A 20,129-nucleotide genomic window follows, 5' to 3' on the forward strand; every position below is an offset into this window, starting at 1 on the left:
TTGTTTTAATAATGATTTACTGTGTAATGTGTAATCAGCCTATTCCTTCTTTGGAAACCAGAGAATCTGGTGTCATAAAGTGAGCCTTACAACTTGCAGACATTCACGGAACAGCAGGGATGCTTCGATGCACTGTAGCCCAACACAACTCTTGGAGACTATCAAGCACTTGATGTAAGAAAACCACAGGGAAAAGTGCAGCCCAACTTCAAGAGAGCCACCCAAGGCGTGTTTGACCCTTGGTCATACTTGGCTGCACTGCCTGAGTCTGTGTTCCTTCTACCTCTTAGAAACTTACTGCAAATATTCCTGGTTGAAGTCAGGCAGCTGCTGAACTGCTTGATGACAGAAGCACCCCGCTGTACACATCATCTTGTTTAAGAGCAGGAGCAAGGAATGTTTGTATGGCTCTCTTCAGTACATAAAAAACAACAGCTTATTCTCTATTGCCTTCAGTTTTTCCCTTTATTTTTGTGCATAATGAAATTATGAAATAATTTTGATTATTATGTCCAAAGGGCTATATTTTGTTTTGTTTCGTTTTGATGTTCTCTTTTCCTTCCTGTAACTAGTGGGGTGAGGGAGAGGAGAGATAAGAGGAGAAGCCACACACAGCCTCTCAAGCATCCCAGGTTCCCCGATGTGGGGCATGCTCTGAGGGTCCTGCGCAAGAGGATTTGATAGTTCAACATCCTGTATTGCTGCGGATCTTGCCACTCCAAGCATGATGAAACCTCTCCAGACTCCACTGGCTGACATAGTCCATCTCACAGACTCTGCTTGCCCAGATATTCACTGCCAGAACTTGGCTGTGGTAGTTGATCAATTTGTTCTGTCCTCTGTCCTCTGTTGTGGTACCAGGTGTCCTGTGCAGACTCCAGTGTGCTGCCATATCCTCCATGCGCATCTGGATATATTGTCCACTGCTCTGTCTAATCTCCTGAAGAGGCCCAGCTCTGACATATGCATTCCCTGGTCAGACCATGAAACTTGCAATTTCCTCCATGGTTGGTGTTCTGAGTCCAGTGGTTCAGTTGGACTTCTTTGGGGAGATTCCCAAGGAAACTTCATCTGAGATGATGCCAGACTTGATTCTTGTGTGTGCATGCCAATACAGGATCTGGCACAGTCCATTGCCCAAATCAGCCTACACACACAAGGTTAATTGCAATTGCTTGGGTCAGTTGTCTCTAGCCCTGTCTTCAACACAAAGGGTGTTGCAGCCCATCCTGATCCTGCCCACTGCACACTTGGCCCCCATGCAAATCAGTGGGAGCTGAAGCCTAGTTGGAGTGACCTGCAACAATCCCCACCAGACCCAACCCTGCCCTGGTTTCCAGTGCTTGCCAGTATGTACAGCAGACTGGTCCAGTCTGTGCCACATCCCATTCAGCTCTTACACATGTCAAAGGGCATTGAAGCCTAGTTCAACCCAACTAGCTCCACTATCCAGCCCATACATGTGCCGGCGGTTGCCACTCTGTCTAGCCATGCCTGTCTAACTTCTGGTTCTCATGCTCACCAATGGGAGTGGCAATCAAAGAGGGAGGTGCCCACTGTTTCCCTACTGGGCCCACTCCTACTCCTGGATCTTGCACTTTCCAGGTGATTCTGTTGTTTAGCTTGACGGAATTTGCACCCTTCCCCCCCCCGCCCCCCGCTTCTTGGTATCTGCTAGCTGATGCTACGGCAAAGCCCAACTAATGCACACCCACTCTGGCTGATGTTTGCACCAGTAGGAACAGTCTGCCCAGCCTGGCTTTCCCCTGATCCAGCTCACATGAGGCCAACAGGTATTGTAGCCCTACCAGGCCCGGTCTGCCCTCATCCCAGCTCTCATGCTTACCAGTGGGAATAGTGACCCCTTTGGGGAGCTCCTTCAGTCCCCCTACCTGGTTTGTCCCATCACCCCCTGTGTCTTACATGTGTTGATTGGGTGCTGTGGCCCAGTCTGGCATGGCCCACCTCACTTTGACATTTGCTAGTGGGTGCTGTAACCTTGCCTTGCCACCTCTATTTCCAGCTCATGATGATGGGGACTACAGTCTAGCTAGCCTAGCCCAGCCCTAATGTGAACTGGCTGGTATGGCGGCCTGACTTGGCATGACCATACACCATTCTGGCTCTTTGATTTGCCAGCAGATGATATAAACCGACCCAGTCTAATTCGCTCCTGACCTGTGCCAAATGTATGTCGATGGCCTGGTCTGGGTTGCTTCCTGTCGTGGTTCTTGGTGCTCACCTGCAGTGGCTTTGTCCCGACAGAGGAGGTGCCAAGCTCCTCTATCAGAGCCTCTTCCAATGCCAGATCTTACGCAAACTGGTGGGTTCATGGGCCAGCCCTACTTAGTCCACCTCCTGACCTAGCAGGAACAGTAGTCTTTCCTGACCGGCCCTCACCCTTTCTGGTTCTTACTGTTGGGTGCTACAGCTCAGCCAAGCCTGGTCCATACCCAGATACAGCTTACACATGGCTCAGCAGAGACAGAGACCTAGCCCAGATCATCCTATACTCATTCTGGTTCTCATGAGCTCCAATGGGTGCTGGAGTCTAGCCCAGGCTTGCATGACCCAGACCCAGTCTACACCCTTGCTGAGGGACAACTGCATCCATGTCAAGACCACACCACAGCCCCCACTCTGGCACCCCGTACTCACCAGTGGGAACTCCAACCCAGCCAGGGCATCCCTTTAGCTCCCCATCCAGGCATGATCTCAACCACAGATCTCAAGTGTGCCAGTGGTTGCTCTGACCCAGCTCAGCATAGCCCCTTCCCTGTCTTGGCTTTTGCCTTCAGATGCTGCAGCCTGGCTTGGTCCAGCCACCCCATAGTCCCAACTCTCGCTGGCGGATACTGGAACATGGTCCTGCTCAATCTGCTGTCATCACTGACTCATGCAAACCAGCAGGTGTGGCAGCCTAGCCTGGTATAACCTGCATTCCATCCTGATTTCTGCACTTGCCAATAGGCTAAGGTTTGGTTGGCCCTGCCTGGTCTGCCCCATTCCAAAACCAACTTACACACTGGTTGACAGATAGAGCTACCCTGCCCAGCCTGCCCAACACCCAGGCCTGGACCACATGTTTATCAGCAGGAGCTATGACCCACTAGAGGAGTTTCCTAGGTACCCCCACTCGGCCCACTCCCAGACTCAGATCTCTTTCATGCCAGTGGGTGCTTGACCCTTACCTGACATGCCTGTTCCATCCATCCTGGCCTTAGTATGAGCTGGTGGATGTTGCTGCCCAGTCCGTCCCACACCCTGTTTTAGCGGTGCACATGTGTGTACCGCAGTCTGGACCTGCCACATTTGTTCCCAGCCCCAATGCCAGTGAACATTATTGAGTGTTGTAATTCTGTTTATTTTCCAAAGTCTTTATAGTAAGTGTGTAAAGCATTTATGATTTTTTTCTGTTTCACATCCATAAAAATATAATATAAACATGTTTGTGAAAAGATGGAATCAGGAAAAATAATGACAACAGAGGCTATAAAGGGAAACAATCTTCCAAAACAAAACATCATCCCATTTTCCTGATACCCACAAGCACTGCCAGAATTCTCTGCACCTGTTTCACCCTCAGAAAGCCCGGCAGTACACTGAAAGCATGGGCAGCTCTTTCAGGAGTAGCAGCCAGGGCTGTGGCTCCTCTTGCTTTTGGCCTCATCCCCTGACTCAGATAATGAAGAAAAAGGAATGCCTTTTACTTTCAGCAGAGAGGTCCAATGGGCCACCAAGGGATCTCTTCCCATTTCCATTGCAAATGAACTGAGAAGTTGCGTGAGAGCAGCTTGCCTGGACTGAGGTGAAAAAGCAAGTCCTGAGTTCTCAGGTCAGAATTCTGCCTACCTCGCCCAGCTTCAAAGCCTTCGGCAAGGCACATGTGCCCAGGGGTTGCCCTTGTTGCAAAGCAAAAATGTCTAACTGTTCCAGCAGCTCTGCTGGGATAGTCTGGATTCTGGCTGGTGGGATTGATGGCACCTGTGACTTGTCTATTGCTGCAAGCGGTCAAGTTCCTAGACGTCACCTGCTTTTTTGGTGCTGACTGCTGATAACCTGCAGGACACAGGATTTCCCATGAGTGCTATGGAGCTAATCCACTGCGTGACAGAGTTGTCCTTTTCTCATGCCAACAGAGAAGCACCCTCCCACTGCTTAGTCCTTTTATAACTTTGTATTTTCTGGGCCACTTTTTTTTTTTTAAGATTATCCCTTATAAAAAATGGGCTTGGCACCTTTTATGGATAGATGCATAGGCTGCTCTCGGGTTTTTTTCTTTCTCTCTTTCTTTAAGATTAATTTATTCTTGCTGATAAGGCTGATCTACAGAGAAAGAGAAACAAAAATCTTCCATCTGTTGGCTCCCTCCCCAAATGGCCACAACAGCTGGACCAAACTGATCTGAAGCCAGGAGCAAGGAGTTTCCCACATGGATGCAGGATCCCACAGCTTCAGGCCAGTCTCTAATTTCCCAGGCCACAAGCAGGGAGCTGTACTGAGTGGAGCAGCCAAGACATGAATTGGTTCCCATATGGGATCCTGGCACTTGCAGTTGGAAGATTAGCCACTTGAACCATTCCATCTGGCTCTTGGGTTCTCAGCTTCTGGAATCTACCAGATAAGAGCAAAGGGAATAAAGATAAAGGGATAGCTTCATAGTATTATAAAGGAACCCGAAGTGGTGGTTAGTCAGGTAGAAAACAAAGAGTGCTTTCAGACTACTCTAAGTATGAAAACTCCCCAGATGAGAGTAACTTGGAACCGTGTCCCTGCATATTGATTAAATATGGCAAGGAAGCTATAAAATAAAGGCATTTTTCCAGTGTTCATGCTCCTGATGAAAGCGGAAGCGTTCTCTAGTTATGACATCTGACCACTTTTGAAGATTTTACCAAATATTCGTATTTGGTACTTTCCCCACTTTAGCAAGTTTTTCGCTCTTAAATGAGAAGAAGCACTTAACTACGCCCTTTGGCTTTGTGTTTGGATTCTGAAATGCAATACCAAAAACAAAAAACTTTTTTTCACAAATTTACAACCTGTGTGGTTGGCGACAAGGAGCTGGTGCTACTTTAGACCTTGGTTTCTCTTATCACCAGCAGCTGGCTTCCTAGGGGCCACCAGGGCCATCAAGCGAGCAGGAAGGAAAGAACAAGGAAGTCTCTCCACTGTCTAATCTGGTCTGGCCCAAAACACACACACAAAGCCACAAAGCTCACAGCCCAGATACTTTACAAGTCTGTATAGTTCTTATATTTTCATTCTAGTCCAAAATGGGGATTTGATGCGCTGTTACATTAAAATATATTATATAAAAGCCAATTGTCTGGGAACGAATAGATGAAGAAATACTCACTAAGAAAATACTGAAGGCATCTACAAAAAAGAAACCATATGCCCCAAAGACATGGACACATGAAACCCAGTGGGCCACACTCGTATTAAATAAAGGATTCTCAACTCACCCTCACAGCAAGAGTTCTGAACTGGAGTTAAAATCACCTGCAGTGTTATTCGCTGAGGAATCCTCATAATTTTCATCCCCAACATATGCCCAGGTGAACTGACACCGCTATTCAGGAATCACACTTTGGGATTCATTTTCTTAATGACTTAGAAGCTAAAAACCACAGTGATCTTACTCTTTAAAGAGAGAGGAGGGATGGGAATTGGACCTAGCAGATAAGATGCTGTTTAGCACACCATTGTATTTCCCAGTATTAGAATACTGGGGTTCAGTGCTTGGCTCCAGCTCCTGACTCCAGTTTCCTGCTAGGCAGTGGTGATGGCTCCCTACAGCTCCATGGGAGACCTGGATTGAGTTCCCGGCTCCAGGCATTGGCGTGACCATGGTTTAGTCATTGTGAACATCGGGGGAATTAATCAGAGAATAGGAGTGGTCTCTCTCTGTGTCCCCCTCTAATTACAGAAAAGAAAGAGAGGGAAAGAAAGATAGGCAGAGGGAGAGGATCAGGGGAAGCCTTTTAATGAGAAGACTGCAGGCTGAAATATGAGATCATTCTAAATAGAACTAAAATAATCACATATAAGCAGCCTAGACATTTGAATAGAAAGTATAATAGAGAGTTGTACTACACAGACAATCCTTTCGCCCTGAGTTATGAAACAATATTTCCAGGTGGCAGTCAGGAAGTTACATCAACAGCTGGACTTCATTCATGCAGGCTGGTCTTTCTCATACTCACTCATATTTAAGAAAGAAATGTACAGAGGGGTTACTATGCAATGAACACTGTGAGAGATCCTGGAGGAGGTGGGCAATGATGCACAAAGTCTCAAGGCTGTGATTGGACTGACGTTTTGGTAGAGGATGAAAGAAAGAAAGAAAGAAAGGAAGAAATGACAAATAAAGATATACAATAATTTTATTGAGGAGTAAGTTTTATGAGAACACGAAATCAGAATGGTGTGATGAAGTTCTTAGAAAGAGGATGTTGTAGCAGGAGGACTGAACTGCTGAACTGAAACTTCATTGTGGAAGAGTGAAACAAGCTCCTCATTTTTTGGTCTTGATTCTGTTTGATCTGTGTTTTCATTTTTCTTCTCATTCTTTTCTTATTCAAGCATTATAGGTTTTTTTTTTAAAGTCAGTTGAATTGCAAACACAAGCCAAGTTAGACAACACTTACAGTAGGTGCCCGCTTGCTGTAAAGTAACGTCGTTTGTAGCAACAACTGGGAGTTTTGTGCACATGGGATCATGCTTGTTGTCTTAGGAGGTGAGATCATCAATCTATTGTATGGTATGAAGTGTTTAATTCTCTTTGTTGCTGTCCTTTTCATCCTTCAGGGCCTCTGGTAGGGTCTGAGACATAGCAGGTGGCCAGTGATTCTGGTTTCCACCAAAGGAAGAAGCATGAGCTGGTGACATGACCTTAGACCTGCCACCTCTTGCTTTGCCTTTCTATAACACAGCCATGACTCTGAGGACTTACTCTCCTTACATTTGATTGAGAATATGCTAAGCCATTTCTTTGGTTCCATTCTGCTCATCCTCCACCTGTTGTTCATACTATATTTTGAGTCCATGAATGGAACACACCTGACCCATGTCATCTGCTTGCCTTCCAATGGCTGATGGGTAAAACCTCTCTTTCCTTATCGCACAGGTCAAGTCTTGGTCTCTCTTGACTTCTCCTAGAGCTTCCTTTCAAATGATGCTTTTTTTGTGTTCTGTACTCAGCTATTATGAGTGTGCTGCCACTGCCTGGCCATCAGGATCCTGGGCAGAGCCCCTGTGTCAGGAGTGCCATGCCATGTTAGTTCCTTCCCATGCCATTATACCTCCTTACAAATGCTGCCTTCAGGGAGGAATCTTACTGGAACCCTCTGTTTCAGCTAGGCCCTCCTTTCCTGGAACTGGGCTCTTCACTTCCCGAACACTTAACCTTAATTTGTTTGAGGTCTTTAGGCCTGTGATTCTCAAAATATGATCTGTAGACCAGCAGTACCTGTACCACTTAAGAACTTGGAGCCATTTGAATTATATAGTCTGGGGGCAGGGTCTAGGCACCTTGAGTTGAACAAGCCCCCTCTTACTGATTCTGAGGAAAGCCCATATTTGAGAGTTGCAGCTTCTGAGGGCAGACTGCATGCAACTAGGACTCTGGTCTGTCTTTTCTCACTGTTGTACCCTTTAGCTGCTCTTGTGGTATACTTGCAGCTCATGTTGAAACCAAATCTCTGTAGTGTAAAAGCAGGACCCAGACACTCCCAAGGTGTCCTTGCCTGCATTTTAGCTAAAAAATATCACTGACTTCAGGGAGTAATCCAGCTGGCTGCAAGCTCCAACAGGCCAACTCAAGGAGTCATTTGCTTCTCCCAGAAGATGGCCAGTGTTGTCCTGAAGATCAGGGAAGAATGTAACTGCTACCTTAAACTAACTCCCAGACCAACTGGAGCAAACTGGCCATCATGGCATCACTAACCAATCAGAAGAAGGTCACCAGCTCCACTAACCCACCAGGAACTTGGACATGAACTGATCACACACCTCTCAGCCCCAATTTCATTCTATAAGATCCTTCAAATAAAACTCCTCAGGGAGTCTGGGAATTATGCAATAACTTCTTGGTTCCTCACTCTGCATGTTGCAATAAGTATCTACTTTCTTCCAACGCCCCAATGGCAGTGATTAACCCTCGACATGTCAAATGAGTGGACTCAGTTTGGGGTTTTATGGCAATGCATCTAATCAGTTTAGAGTGTAGTTCAGCAATGCTATGCTCTCAAAGCGAATTTATTTAGGTAATAAAATGGAAAAATCAAATGATGATCTTGGAGGGGTACTATCACCTGGGTAGCTAACACATGCAAAAATTCAGGCAGATTTTATACTATGATATGTTTCTGGAGTGTTTGAATTTTGATATCAACAGGCTTTCTATGGAAACACTTTCAGTGTATCTTAGAACAATATTATTCTTATAAACTGACTAAAATGGTGAAATAGATATTTGCAGAGTAGATGAATTTTACTAGGAATCAGTCATACTGATATGCTCAAGAAGTAATACCATTAAGTGCTTATCGAAAATAACAGAGATAAAAGAAAGAAAGCTGTATAAATGTACTTTACCATATGTGGAGGGCGAAATTACTGTGACGTAGTCGTAGATGTGTTACTCATTTTCTTGTAATAAAATTTTCTTGGATATTCACTGCAGCCTCCATTATGAATAGTGTGAATTTGTAAAAAGAATCCCAATGCCAAAAAAGAAATTCTGATTTTTAAAGGAGATAGTTCTAAATATGTTTCAAATCATTTGCCCCTAGTTAAAAATCCTCACTCCTTGTGAAAATACTCTGGCAAGTGCTCCTTCATCCTTTGCTAAAGACAGACCTCCAATTGCCTTCCAGGGAGTGATGCTCTCTCTTATGGAGTCTCCTTCAGAACTCACCGTGTTTGCATTTGTGTCTCCGACCAGAGAGGACCCTGGAAGGAGAACCTGAGCAAACACTGCCCTCTGGCTCCCTGGGCCAGGTAGGAGGCAGCCTCTGGGAACACTGGCTCTTTGTGTTCGTGCTTAGCGGTGCAGGTGGCTGGCTTCTTTGTTGAAGCAGAAGCTGCCGGCACACTACTTGGAAAAAGAAGCTGTTTGGAAGAATGTACTTTCTGCTAAAATTTATGACACCAGGCTAATTAAGCTTATTTGCTGCAGACAGGAATGCACACGTGCCTTTTGGCTGCTGTGAGAAGAGGCACAGTCTGCAAAGGTCGATGCCAACAAGTAGACAAAGCCCAACAGGCTCTGAGACTGAAATCTGATCTTCATTCTAAACTAGATTTGAACTTCTGGTTTTATTTTGTTTTTAAATGTGCAGAGATGACATTTCCTCACTGCTAAAGTGCCCTGTATTCATCCCACTACTTGTACAAAAAGTGTTATGAAAACAACCATAGGGAGCTTTTATGAAATGCAAACACACTGAGCACCCTTAGACTATTTACTGGGTGAAGCAACGCAACAGTGATGACCTCAGGCAACAAAGCAGCAATAGAAACCTGGGCCATCAGAACCTGAAGCTCACCTTTGCCAACACCCTTCCGCAGTAAGACAAATGTTAGGTTGCCAATGGTGCTACTAGTATCAGGACTTTTGTTTTATTAAATATATCTAATTCTTATGAAACTTGTTGAAAGCCAAGTTTCAGTTAGGTAAGTTCTATGCTATTATATGTCTTTACATATTTCCGTATAGGAAAGGAAAATCCCCTAGGAAGTTGGTAATATCCCTCTTGTACCAAAACATATCCAGTATATAGACAAAAAAACCAACTTGTTAAGTGAATAAATGAGTGGGGAATTGCAAGAACCATGTGTATTGGCTGTCACAGTTGGTTAACATTTTTTTCTGGTAACACATTTGCAGAGATTTTTTCTGGGTCCAGGAATTTTGTTTGTGCCAGAAAGTCAGAAGTTCTTGATCCTTTCTTTCTTTGAGCAATGGCTCAGTACGGTTCAGAGTCAGTGGAGAAGGCAGGGGGGTAGAGGCCAGGGCCTATACTGCTAAGGAGTAACTTGATGGAGGTGGCCCCGGGGCCATGATTTGAGAAATGCTGTGTTTGAATCTGGTGTTTGTGTGCTATGCTGTTGTAATATCTACCTCTGACTTTTGGAGCCCCAATGAGCATATGGACTGTAGGGCATAAAAGCCCCAGCTCACTGAAGATGAGCTCCAGGCTTCCTTCTGTTGAGCCAAAATATGACACAAACTAAGGGTCAGTGAAATCTCAGAGCCATTTTTGGAACTGTCCCCTAAAAACTATGTAGTTTCACTGCAACCTATTTTGCTGCAAATAACAAGATGCAAATAGATTCTCAACAATTGTTGTCTTTTCTTCCCCTCCAATGCTGATTAGTAGGAACTATTACCAAAAAATGTTTTCAGAAGTAAAGAAAAAAAAAAAAAAGAAGAGTGCTGGCTCGAAGGCTGTTTTGTTGGCAGGTTGAGTAGATGCTGACTGAGTGGTGTGACAATGCTGTGCAAACTCATCATTCAGGTCCAGCTTTCATGATTTGGGTCAGTTTTAAAAAAATCAAGTTTCTAACAGGTGAAAGCTATAAAATGTAAATCTTTATATTAGAATCCTGATTTTTAGAGGGTGGAAAGGAAGAGGAGAGGAGTGGAAAAGGGAGGTTAGATAACGGATATTAAAGCAGAATTAGCTGGAAGGAATAATTTTTGAGTGTCCCGCAGCAGGGATGGGAGGGGGAGATCAGAGTCACATAATTTTAGGAACAGAGGAGCGCAAAGTCTCCCCAAAGTAGGGTGATGATCAGCAGATGAAAGTGTTTGATTGTCTTGTCTTCACTAGTGCTTCTGCTGATGTATTACACTGTACCCCATAAATCTGTACAATCATACATGTAAAAATAAAATTTTAAATGTGTTACTGTCATAATAAATAACACTTTATGAAAGAAACTTGGACCATTTAAAATTACCATCTGCTGCTAATATTTCTCTGGCTGAGTTCTTTTAACTACAAGTAGGCTTGTATTTTTGCTGAGCCGCTCACAGATTGTATGTGCTGGTTTAAGTTTTCATGAATGTTCAGAAAGAAAAAAAATAAGCAGTCACCTATGTTTTACTTAATATCATGTCCAATACAAAGCCACCTCAAAGTGCAAAGATGGAAAAGATATCTAAGAAACAAGCAAGGCCAGAACAGGAGTAAATTGCTGACATTTTTAAGAAATGTGATTTGTAGCAATAACAGTACATTAATCTGTACACTTCACTCCAGTAATTGTGTTTCTGTATAGTAGCCTCTGTATTCCAAAAAACTGAAGCCACTGTGATAATCAAAACATAGGGAGCAATTACATTCTGGTGTTTCTATCATCACTGATTGGAACATTGTTGCTAAAATCATGACTGGGGCAGATTTTTTAAGGTACACAAAATTGTTTGTAATAGAATACCAGTTACATAGAGGAGGATGCCAAGGAGACTCATCTGCTTAAGATGGTCCTCTTAGATGATGTAAACAAACCAGTGTATCTTCCTTTTTTCCTGAGTGGTAGGTGTGCATTCTTTTTATTCATAACATTTACATGTTTTTAGGATTTAAAAAAAAAAAGATTTATTTATTTATTGGAAAGTCAGATACACAGAGAGGAGGAGAGACAGAGAGGAAGATCTTCCGTCCAATGATTCACTCCCCAAGTGAGCGCAACGGCCGGTGCTATGCCAATCCGAAGCCAGGAGCCAGGAGCCTCTTCCGGGTCTCCCACGCGGGTGCAGGGTCCCAAGGCTTTGGGCCGTCCTCAACTGCTTTCCTAGGCCACATGCAGGGAACTGGAAGGGAAGTGGAGCTGCTGGGATTAGAACCGGCGCCCATATGGGATCCCGGGCGTGCAAGGCGAGGACTTTAGCCACTAGGCCACACTGCCAGGCCCTGTTTTTAGGTTTTTCCAGCTTTTGTAATTACATTATCATCTATGAAATGATAGTGATTATCATAATAATTGCAATTATGTTATAATCATAGATTTATAATTATTATATTATCAATTAATTTTCAATTACCTTTACTAATAATTTATTATTATTATTAATTTATTGGAAGATCAGATATACAGAGAGAAGGAAAAGCAGAAAGAAAGATCTTCTGTCCACTGATTCACTCCCCCAGTGGCCGCAATGCCTGGAGCTGAGCTGATCTAATGCCAGGAGCCAGGAGCCTCCTCTGGGTATCCCACATAGGTATAGGGTCCCAAGGTCTTGGGATGTCCTTAAAGGCTTTCTCAGGCCATAAACAAGGAGGTGGATGGGAAGCAGAGCTGCCGGGGATATAAACCGACACCCCATAAAGGATCCTGGTGTGTGCAAGGCATGGACTTTAGCCATGAGGCTACTATGCCGGGCCCAGAAAGTAAATATTATTAAAAAACAAATACATAAGTAATTATAGAGGACAGGCTAGAACCTAACTGAGGCTCGGGAAGGATCTTAGAGGGAGAGTGAGATACTTGGATTGAGGGATTGAAATATTAAAGAGGAAGCAATGAGGTGATCTGGAGACTGCCAGGGTTTCAAGCAGGTGTCTACTTCCACGAAGAGCAAGACATGTTATTACATAGAGGTACGCAAGGAGAGAAGGTAGTTGTGCAAGATGTGGTGTGACAATCAATCGGCTTACTACAAATGCAAATGAAGTTGCTCCGAAGCCATTTGGAGAGTCAGTACATCTATGACGATGAAGATGGGGGAGGTGTTTTGCCTGGTGATTAACATGCTAGACATGGACTGGATGTGAGCATCCCACACTTGAGTAACCTGGGTTTCATCTCTGACCCCCAGCTCTCAATTCTAGCTTCCTGCCAATGTCACAGGTAATGGCTTAAATGTTGGAGCCTCTGCCACCTGCAACAGAGACCCGGACTGAGTTCTTTACTCCTGGCTTCAGTTGAACCCAGCCTTACCTGCTGCAGACATTTGGGGAAACAGTAAATGACAGTGTTCTCTCTCTCTCTCTCTCACCTCACTGCCTTTCAGGTAAATAAATAAATAATAGATAAAACAGATGAAAGATGAAGTTGGCCTAGCAAAGCTGAGGATTCAAGAAACCTGAGAAACTCTGAGAACAAAAGGCGTGGCATACAAAACAAGAAAGATCCCAAGAACCGACACAACCCTATCATACTTGTCCTCAGGGACTTTTTTTTTCCCTTCATTTTTATTTCCTTTTGCTTTTAGGAGGGAGAGGTGCTAATTCATGGCATTGTCAGTGAGTCAGGGAACAGTGACAGGGATGCATGGTAGCTACGTAGGATGGATGCTGGGCTGACCTCAGGGAATGTCTGAAGATTTGAGAACCAAAACCAGCACATCCCCAGTAGGCATAGCTCCAGTAAGCTGAGGGCCCCGAACACCCCTTTTTGGCTCATTGCTGGGTTCTAAGGATCCATGAGAGAATCTGTTCACAAGCATTTGAGGAATGCTTAAATATGGCTTCAACATTTCACTTTGTGTCCTCTTCCAACCTCTCATAATTCATCCTTATCTTCCAACTGTGGCTTTCATTTCATCCATGATCACATTTGTTTTTCCTGGTCTCCCACTTCCAATGCCATATCACGTGCATCTACTGCTCTCTACCATTTCTTTGCTTTCATTTCTCTTCCCGTTCCCTGTACATGTCGGATCCTGTGCTATTTTCATTATTTCATCTTTCGGCTCCTCCGTCTCAGTTGTTCCAAGAGAGGAAAATAGATTAGGGGGCCTTAGCAATATGCTTTCTTAACTTCTCAAGTAGCATTCTAAATGGTGATTCATAGTATCAGTCTGGTTGATCATAAAGTTCAGAAAACCTTGAATTATTTAGTGAGGGATAACATATACTCTAAGTGTGTGATTACCTGGTTATGAATGTCCTGTCGTTGATGAAGATCCAAGATGGATATTGCTGAGCCAGCATGCTATGGTCGTCTCCCTGCTTCCTGAGTCGGTCCAGCGATGCCCTAAACATTAGAATGGCACAAGTGATCTATTTCTGCTATGTATTCGTACATTGCTTCCTGATTTAGAAAGACTATTTTGTTGAGTCTCCTATGCAGAGTTTTTAAGTAGAGGTTCACATGCAAGCAAAAGAGGGAGAAGTGTTTTGTCAGTGAAAAACTCCAAACCAGAGGCTCAAGGAGAGGGAAGACTGGGCAGTTGGTAGCTCTTTGAGTTATTTCTACCAAGAAATTTCTCCTTTATGACTCTGTACAAGGAATTATACTTTCTCTATGACAACTTAACCCCAACCGGTTGAACTCTGCCCCAGTTAGACAAACACAACTACAGACTTCCAGGCAGGCAAAATCAAGCTCTGACTTGAAGGTTCATTAAGTGTAACACAATAACCTGCAGTCTCCTTCAGGCACTGGAAACTCGGTCAGACTTGAATAATCTCCTTCTTGATAGGTTCATTTAATTGGCATTAGCACATGATCAGAGGTTTAACATAGATTTTTTTGATTGTTGCATTTTGCATAAATTGAATATTTAGTTGCCTTTGTTTTATGCCTATGGAATTATAGATGTCTATAGCCAGAATACAAAGGTGAACTAGAGGGGCCGATATAGTAGTATAAAGAGGTAAAGCTGTCCCCTGCCAACTGGCAGGATGGAATATCTAGCTTTGGTTTGAGCCAGCCTAATCATTGTAGCTGCTTGGGAAGCGAACAAATGAATGGAAGATCTCTCCTTTTCCCTGTGTAACTCTGTCTTTCAAATAAATAAATTTTTTGAAGTGAACTGGAAAGCAACTTTTTTTCTTTGAATTTTTATTCATATGAAGATAGTAAATCAGGTGTTTCATACATGTAATTTTGAAATTATTATTTTTCCCTGATGTGGTTTTTTAAGTATAGGGGTTCCTTCATGCCTCTCCCCTCCCTTCCTTTATCTTTCCCCTCCTGCAGTTTCTCCCCATGTTATCATGGTAGTTAGTCCTTTAGTAAGAGTTACTGGTTTAACATTCTGTTACTTATGTGTAGCACTGCATTGTAAGCACGGGCAAAGGCAGAAGACCCAATGTCACACTGCCAAGGTGCATTTAACTATTTCCCTGGGAGTCCTGCTTTTATTTGGGAGTAGAGATGCAAGCTGCAGTGTATCTGCACTTCCTAGTATGCTGGTCTCCGTTATACAGTTCCTCCAGGTGAATATATGCATATGCATGTTTACCTATATATCAATTGATCTTATGTCAGAGGGAACATATGTTATCTGTCTTTTTTGGGATTGGCTTATTTCACTGAGGAAAATAGTCTCTCTGATTGGTATTACTGTGTTACAAGTGATAGGATTTCACTCTTTTAGTGGCTGTGCAGCATCCCATAGAGTTGAGGTAGCACAGTTCCTTGATCCACTCCTTTTCCAATAGGCATCTGGGTTGCTTCCATGCCTTCATTATTGTGGATTGTGCTGCTGTATAATTTTAAGAGAATAATGATACTTCCCACCCTATATTTCCTCCCTTTTCTTCTACTCCCCCTTTTCAGTTTTTTATTTTTCCTTTGAGTTTTTGCAACTGAATACTTCTGGTTTACTTTATAATCAGAAGCTTGATCCTCCACTAAATCAAGAATTCAGTAAGTTGGGTCCGGTGGCGTGGCCTGGCGGCTAAAGTCCTCGCCTTGAATACCCCAGGATCCCATATGAGCGCCAGTTCTATCCCGGCAGCCCCGCTTCCCTTCCAGCTCCCTGCCTGTAGCCCGGGAAAGCAGTCGAGGACGGCCCAAAGCTTTGGGACCCTGCACCCGTGGGAGACCCGGAAGAGGCTCCTGGCTCCTGGCTTCGGATCAGCAGTACCAGCCGTTGCGGCTCACTTGGGGAGTGAATCATCGGACGGAGGGTCTTCCTCTCTGTCTCTCCTCCTTTCTGTATATCTGACTTTGTAATAAAAATGAATAAATCTTAAAAAAAAGACATACTAGCTTGAAAGAAATTATAATTGTGTTATGTTTAAAAAAAAAAAAGAAGAATTCAGTAAGTAGTAAGTAGAAAGGTCACCGTTCCTCAGGACTAGGGACAAGGGCTGTAAACAACAAGCACATCTCAAAACGTCAATTTCCTTCTTGCACATTTCATTATTTTGTACTCTGTATGCAAATTAACACCAATCTGGGACATCATGTGATATTTACCTTTCTGGAGATTAGCTTATCTCACTAAGCAACACAATGTTCTTTAAAAAGAAAAATAAAATGAAGGAAAAGAAAAGATGAAAGAGGGTATGTCTTCTTTCTCCTTTCAAACCAGGTTTCAAACCAGATGAGTGAAAGGCATTTTATGTCTTAATTCTCTAGAATACCAGGGAAGAGAGTGGGAGAAAGAGGGGAAGAAAAAAAAAAATGCTATTCTGCTATTGATATATCTTACTGATACAAGGAATACACTTGAACTACACTTTCCATGAACCTTTTGAAGTGGGCTTGTGGCTACTTTGTGGTTTGCATCAGGCATCTTGTACTAGTCTCTAAGGTGAATGCTACCCCGGAGTCTCCACTTTCCCCACTCTGATCAGCATGTCCTCTTTCTGCTCACACACTATCCTTGGACCTTATTTTTAAGAAATGACATTCAGGCTTTCTGCAATTGCACCTATGTCTACTTCTCCAAATTAAAGATCAAAGCTGTCCCTCAGTTAAATGGACATTCAGTACTAGGGAGTCTCCTCTCGACAAGCCTGAGCATCCAAGGAACCTCGTGACTGCAAATTTAGATTTCTGCAGCATTGCAGTTTCCACTCGGTTGTGATCTCTTTAAAGTCTCCCATAGCCTTTTCACCTACACTATTATGATTCGTATGCCCATTGTTGGGTTTTGCATGATTTCTTTTGCTGATGCCATCTCCCTGCTTTGAATGAGGTCACATCTTCTTGGTGGCAAATCATTGTCAGTGGTCATCCTTTTGGGTGCCTGTTCATGGAGGATGCTTGGGGTATTCATGCTGGAAAGAATAGGGGCTTCTCCATCCCAGCCAAGTGGCTCCAAGGGTCAGAAACTTCTAGCATGAGCCCAGCAAATCCCAGTCATGCAATCACAGGATTTTGTTCAGGCTGTTTGATTTGCACAACTCTTACTCTGACTTCCAAGCCGTGAGTTTTAAACCTAGATTTTATCCTTATAACGTTTCACAGTCAGGGTTCGTAGTGTTCCTTAGAGAGGAGTCGCCATGTCCAGGAATGGCCCTGAGATGCAAACATAGCTTCTCCGTCCCGCATTGAGATGGCTGATGGTTGTTGCTTGAATTTACCTTCCCAGCACCTTTCCTTCAACATATCCATGGCCTATCCTTGCCATGCAGTTCACTTCATTTCCTTGTTTCCTCCTTGCAGCAGCATTTGGCAGGATGGATTTTTCCTGCCTTGTGAAGATCTTTCTTCTTGCAGCTTTTTCTCAGAGCTCTCCTCTATTTTCTCACTGTCTCACAGGTTTCAACATTTATGTCTCCTCTGTTGATTCCTCCGCAAGATCCCTAATGTTGAGTACTTTGAGTGGTCCATTATTGGCTATCTTCTTCTCTATTCGTGTTTTCCTCCCCGTAAGTGCCCTCTCCAGCGCATTCTCTCCACTGAGGTCTGGACTCAGTTGCTGCCATTAAGCTCTACTTAACTAGCAGGCATCTCAATACAACATGCCTGCAATAGAACCATGATGTTATGACATTTTCTAGAATTCTCTCTTCCCCAGTTCTTTCCCGTCCATCCAGTTAAGCACCAAAGGTTCAGTCTTGTTTTCTTCATAAATATTCCCATCCAAAAAAAGTTCTAGCTGCTCTATTTCCATACATCAGCAATCTGAATGAAAAGCTTCCAACTGCCCTGCCACCAGTTTCAGACAAACCATTGTCATCTTTCTCCTGGATTACAGCTTAAGCTTCCTATCTGCCAAATTCATGCGTTGAAATCCAATCCCCAAAGCAATAGTGTTAGGGGTGATTCCAACATGAGCATGGAGCCCTGATAACAAGAACCCAGGGAGCTGTTACGGCCCTTCCAGAAGGTGGGGACACAACTAAGTTGTCCTCTACAAGCCAGAGACCAACCGTTAGAGAGCCCAAGGATTTTCTTTTTTTTTTTTTTTTTTTTTTTAAAGATTTATTTTTATTATTTTTTCATTGGAAAGGCGGATATACAGAGAGGAGAGACAGAGAGGAAGATCTTCCATCCGATGATTCACTCCCCAAGTGAGCGCAACGGGCCGATACTATGCCGATCCGAAGCCAGGAGCCTCTTCCGGGTCTCCCACGCGGGCGCAGGTTCCCAAAGCTTTGGGCCGTCCTCGACTGCCTTCCCAGGCCACAAGCAGGGAGCTGGAAGGGAAGCGGGGCTGCCGGGATTAGAACCGGCGCCCATATGGGATCCCGGGCGTGCAAGGCGAGGACCTTTAACCACTTGCGCCACCGCGCCGGGCCCCCAAGGATTTTCTGAAGAAAAGTCTCCAGCAGGAGCTCTTCTTATGGTCATTGGTGAAAACTGGCATTGATGGGCTCAAGTGTTACAGGAGTGGTTCTGTGCTCTGTTCCCTCTCCGAATTGATAAAACCACTGAAACATAGATTACAAGAATGAATGGTTTCTATGTAATGTCACCGTCTGACTTGTGGTCTATGTGAAATAAGTCACAGCTGACTTCAGATTTTAGATGTGATGGAATGATTCCACAGGCCCTGATTGGTACTCACTGAGCTTTGGCAGAAAGACAGTTGAACAAACTTTAAAGGAGGAAAGTGAAAACAGAATGGAATGCCTGTTCATCAGCAGGACATTGTAACTGAGGGAAAATAATAGTGGGCAGGTCAGATCTAAAAATGACTCAATAAAATATTCAAATGGTTTAAGTACATGAAAAGTAAAAATACAATTTTTGTAAGAATCTCATTGCTATTAATTGTCAAAGTGAGGCATAGGACTACGCATTTACATAGATTTTCCTCTTTTTCCCATTCACCATAATTTGTAGCAAATTAAAACATGGCAGGACCCTTGTTGGTGCCTTTTAGATTAAAAAGACTTGGGAGATTTGAGGGTCTGATCTAGTTTTCTTAGAGGCGTATCAATAGAAGGGTAGAGGGGTCATGAAGAGCAGAGGTGGAGAGTATTGATGAAACAAGAAAAATTGCATCTAGAAGCCTTGTGGTCTTACTCTGAATTTTCCAAGCGTGTTCAAGGCAAAGCCTTTAGCCGCTAGGCCACAGCACTGGGCTGTGGGGAGAACTATTCTTAGAGTGACAAGCTGAAAAGGAAGGTGGCTGAAACAAACCTACAACACTTCACTAAGAGGATGGATGATGTCATTCTGACTAGGACCTGGGGCCAGAGCTTGTGGGCTTAGTTTGTGTGTGAAATAAGATCACTTATTTAATAGGTTTTATTACCTAGTTTTTCTCTTTGCTCAGATAGAATGCAGTTTGAAAGACACAGACTTAGTTCAGCAATCAAGTCCCGGAGCAATAAATAGCACTGGGAAGTACTAGAGGGTCTAGGAATGAGAGAACTCAGGAATTTGGAGTCAAATGCTGATGGCCAGGGGATCTGGGACCCGAAGAGGCAACACCAGGTAGCACTGAGGCCTGAGGAATGCCCAGCAAGTACCGAAGCATCCACGGTCCACCTCTCCTCTCTTCCTAGCTGGGTGTGGGCTTGCCTGGGCTTGCCAGTTACCTTCTGGCCAGAATCAGCTTAACAGGAAGTAAATGAACCATTCATTTCATGTGCCTTTCTGAGCCCAATCATAGAGTTGTTAAATGGTTACTTATTTAAAAGTGGAAAATTTGGTTCACTCCTTCGTATATCCAGTGAACGTTTCATGGGTTCCTTTTCTGCTCTAGTGCTGCTTTGGAAGCCTAACTGATATCCTTGTCTGCAGCTCCTTAATCAGGAGGTTGTTTGGTACCTGGAGTGTCACAGGGCTCACAATTACAAAGAACTAAATATATGTGTGCATGTCTATGCACAAATGTCAACATTTTCTAGCAAAAGTACCTTTCTCTGGCTTTTTAATTTTCATAGCATGTTATCTACAGCTTTCTGATTAACTTCTACTTTCTTTGTTGAATCCTATTAGGTTAATTGATCTACTGGGTCCTTTAGAACAGAACTGCC

At 43.8% G+C, this 20,129-nt stretch overlaps 1 protein-coding gene across 1 annotated transcript in view; it reads right to left on the minus strand.

The window, feature by feature from the left end:
* The window catches only part of RASSF6 (Ras association domain family member 6), a 50,128-nt gene that overhangs the window by 25,761 nt on the left and 4,238 nt on the right, over positions 1-20,129 (minus strand). Inside the window, exon 3 of the mRNA XM_040966794.1 lies at positions 13,891-13,992. Coding sequence (XP_040822728.1) covers positions 13,891-13,949 — 59 coding nt within the window. The 5' untranslated portion in view covers positions 13,950-13,992. The remainder of the gene's footprint in view (positions 1-13,890; positions 13,993-20,129) is intronic.

This window comes from Ochotona curzoniae, unplaced genomic scaffold (genome assembly GCF_017591425.1).
Source record: "Ochotona curzoniae isolate NIBS_2020 unplaced genomic scaffold, NIBS_Ocur_1.0 scaffold_4506, whole genome shotgun sequence".
Taxonomy (NCBI): domain Eukaryota; kingdom Metazoa; phylum Chordata; class Mammalia; order Lagomorpha; family Ochotonidae; genus Ochotona; species Ochotona curzoniae.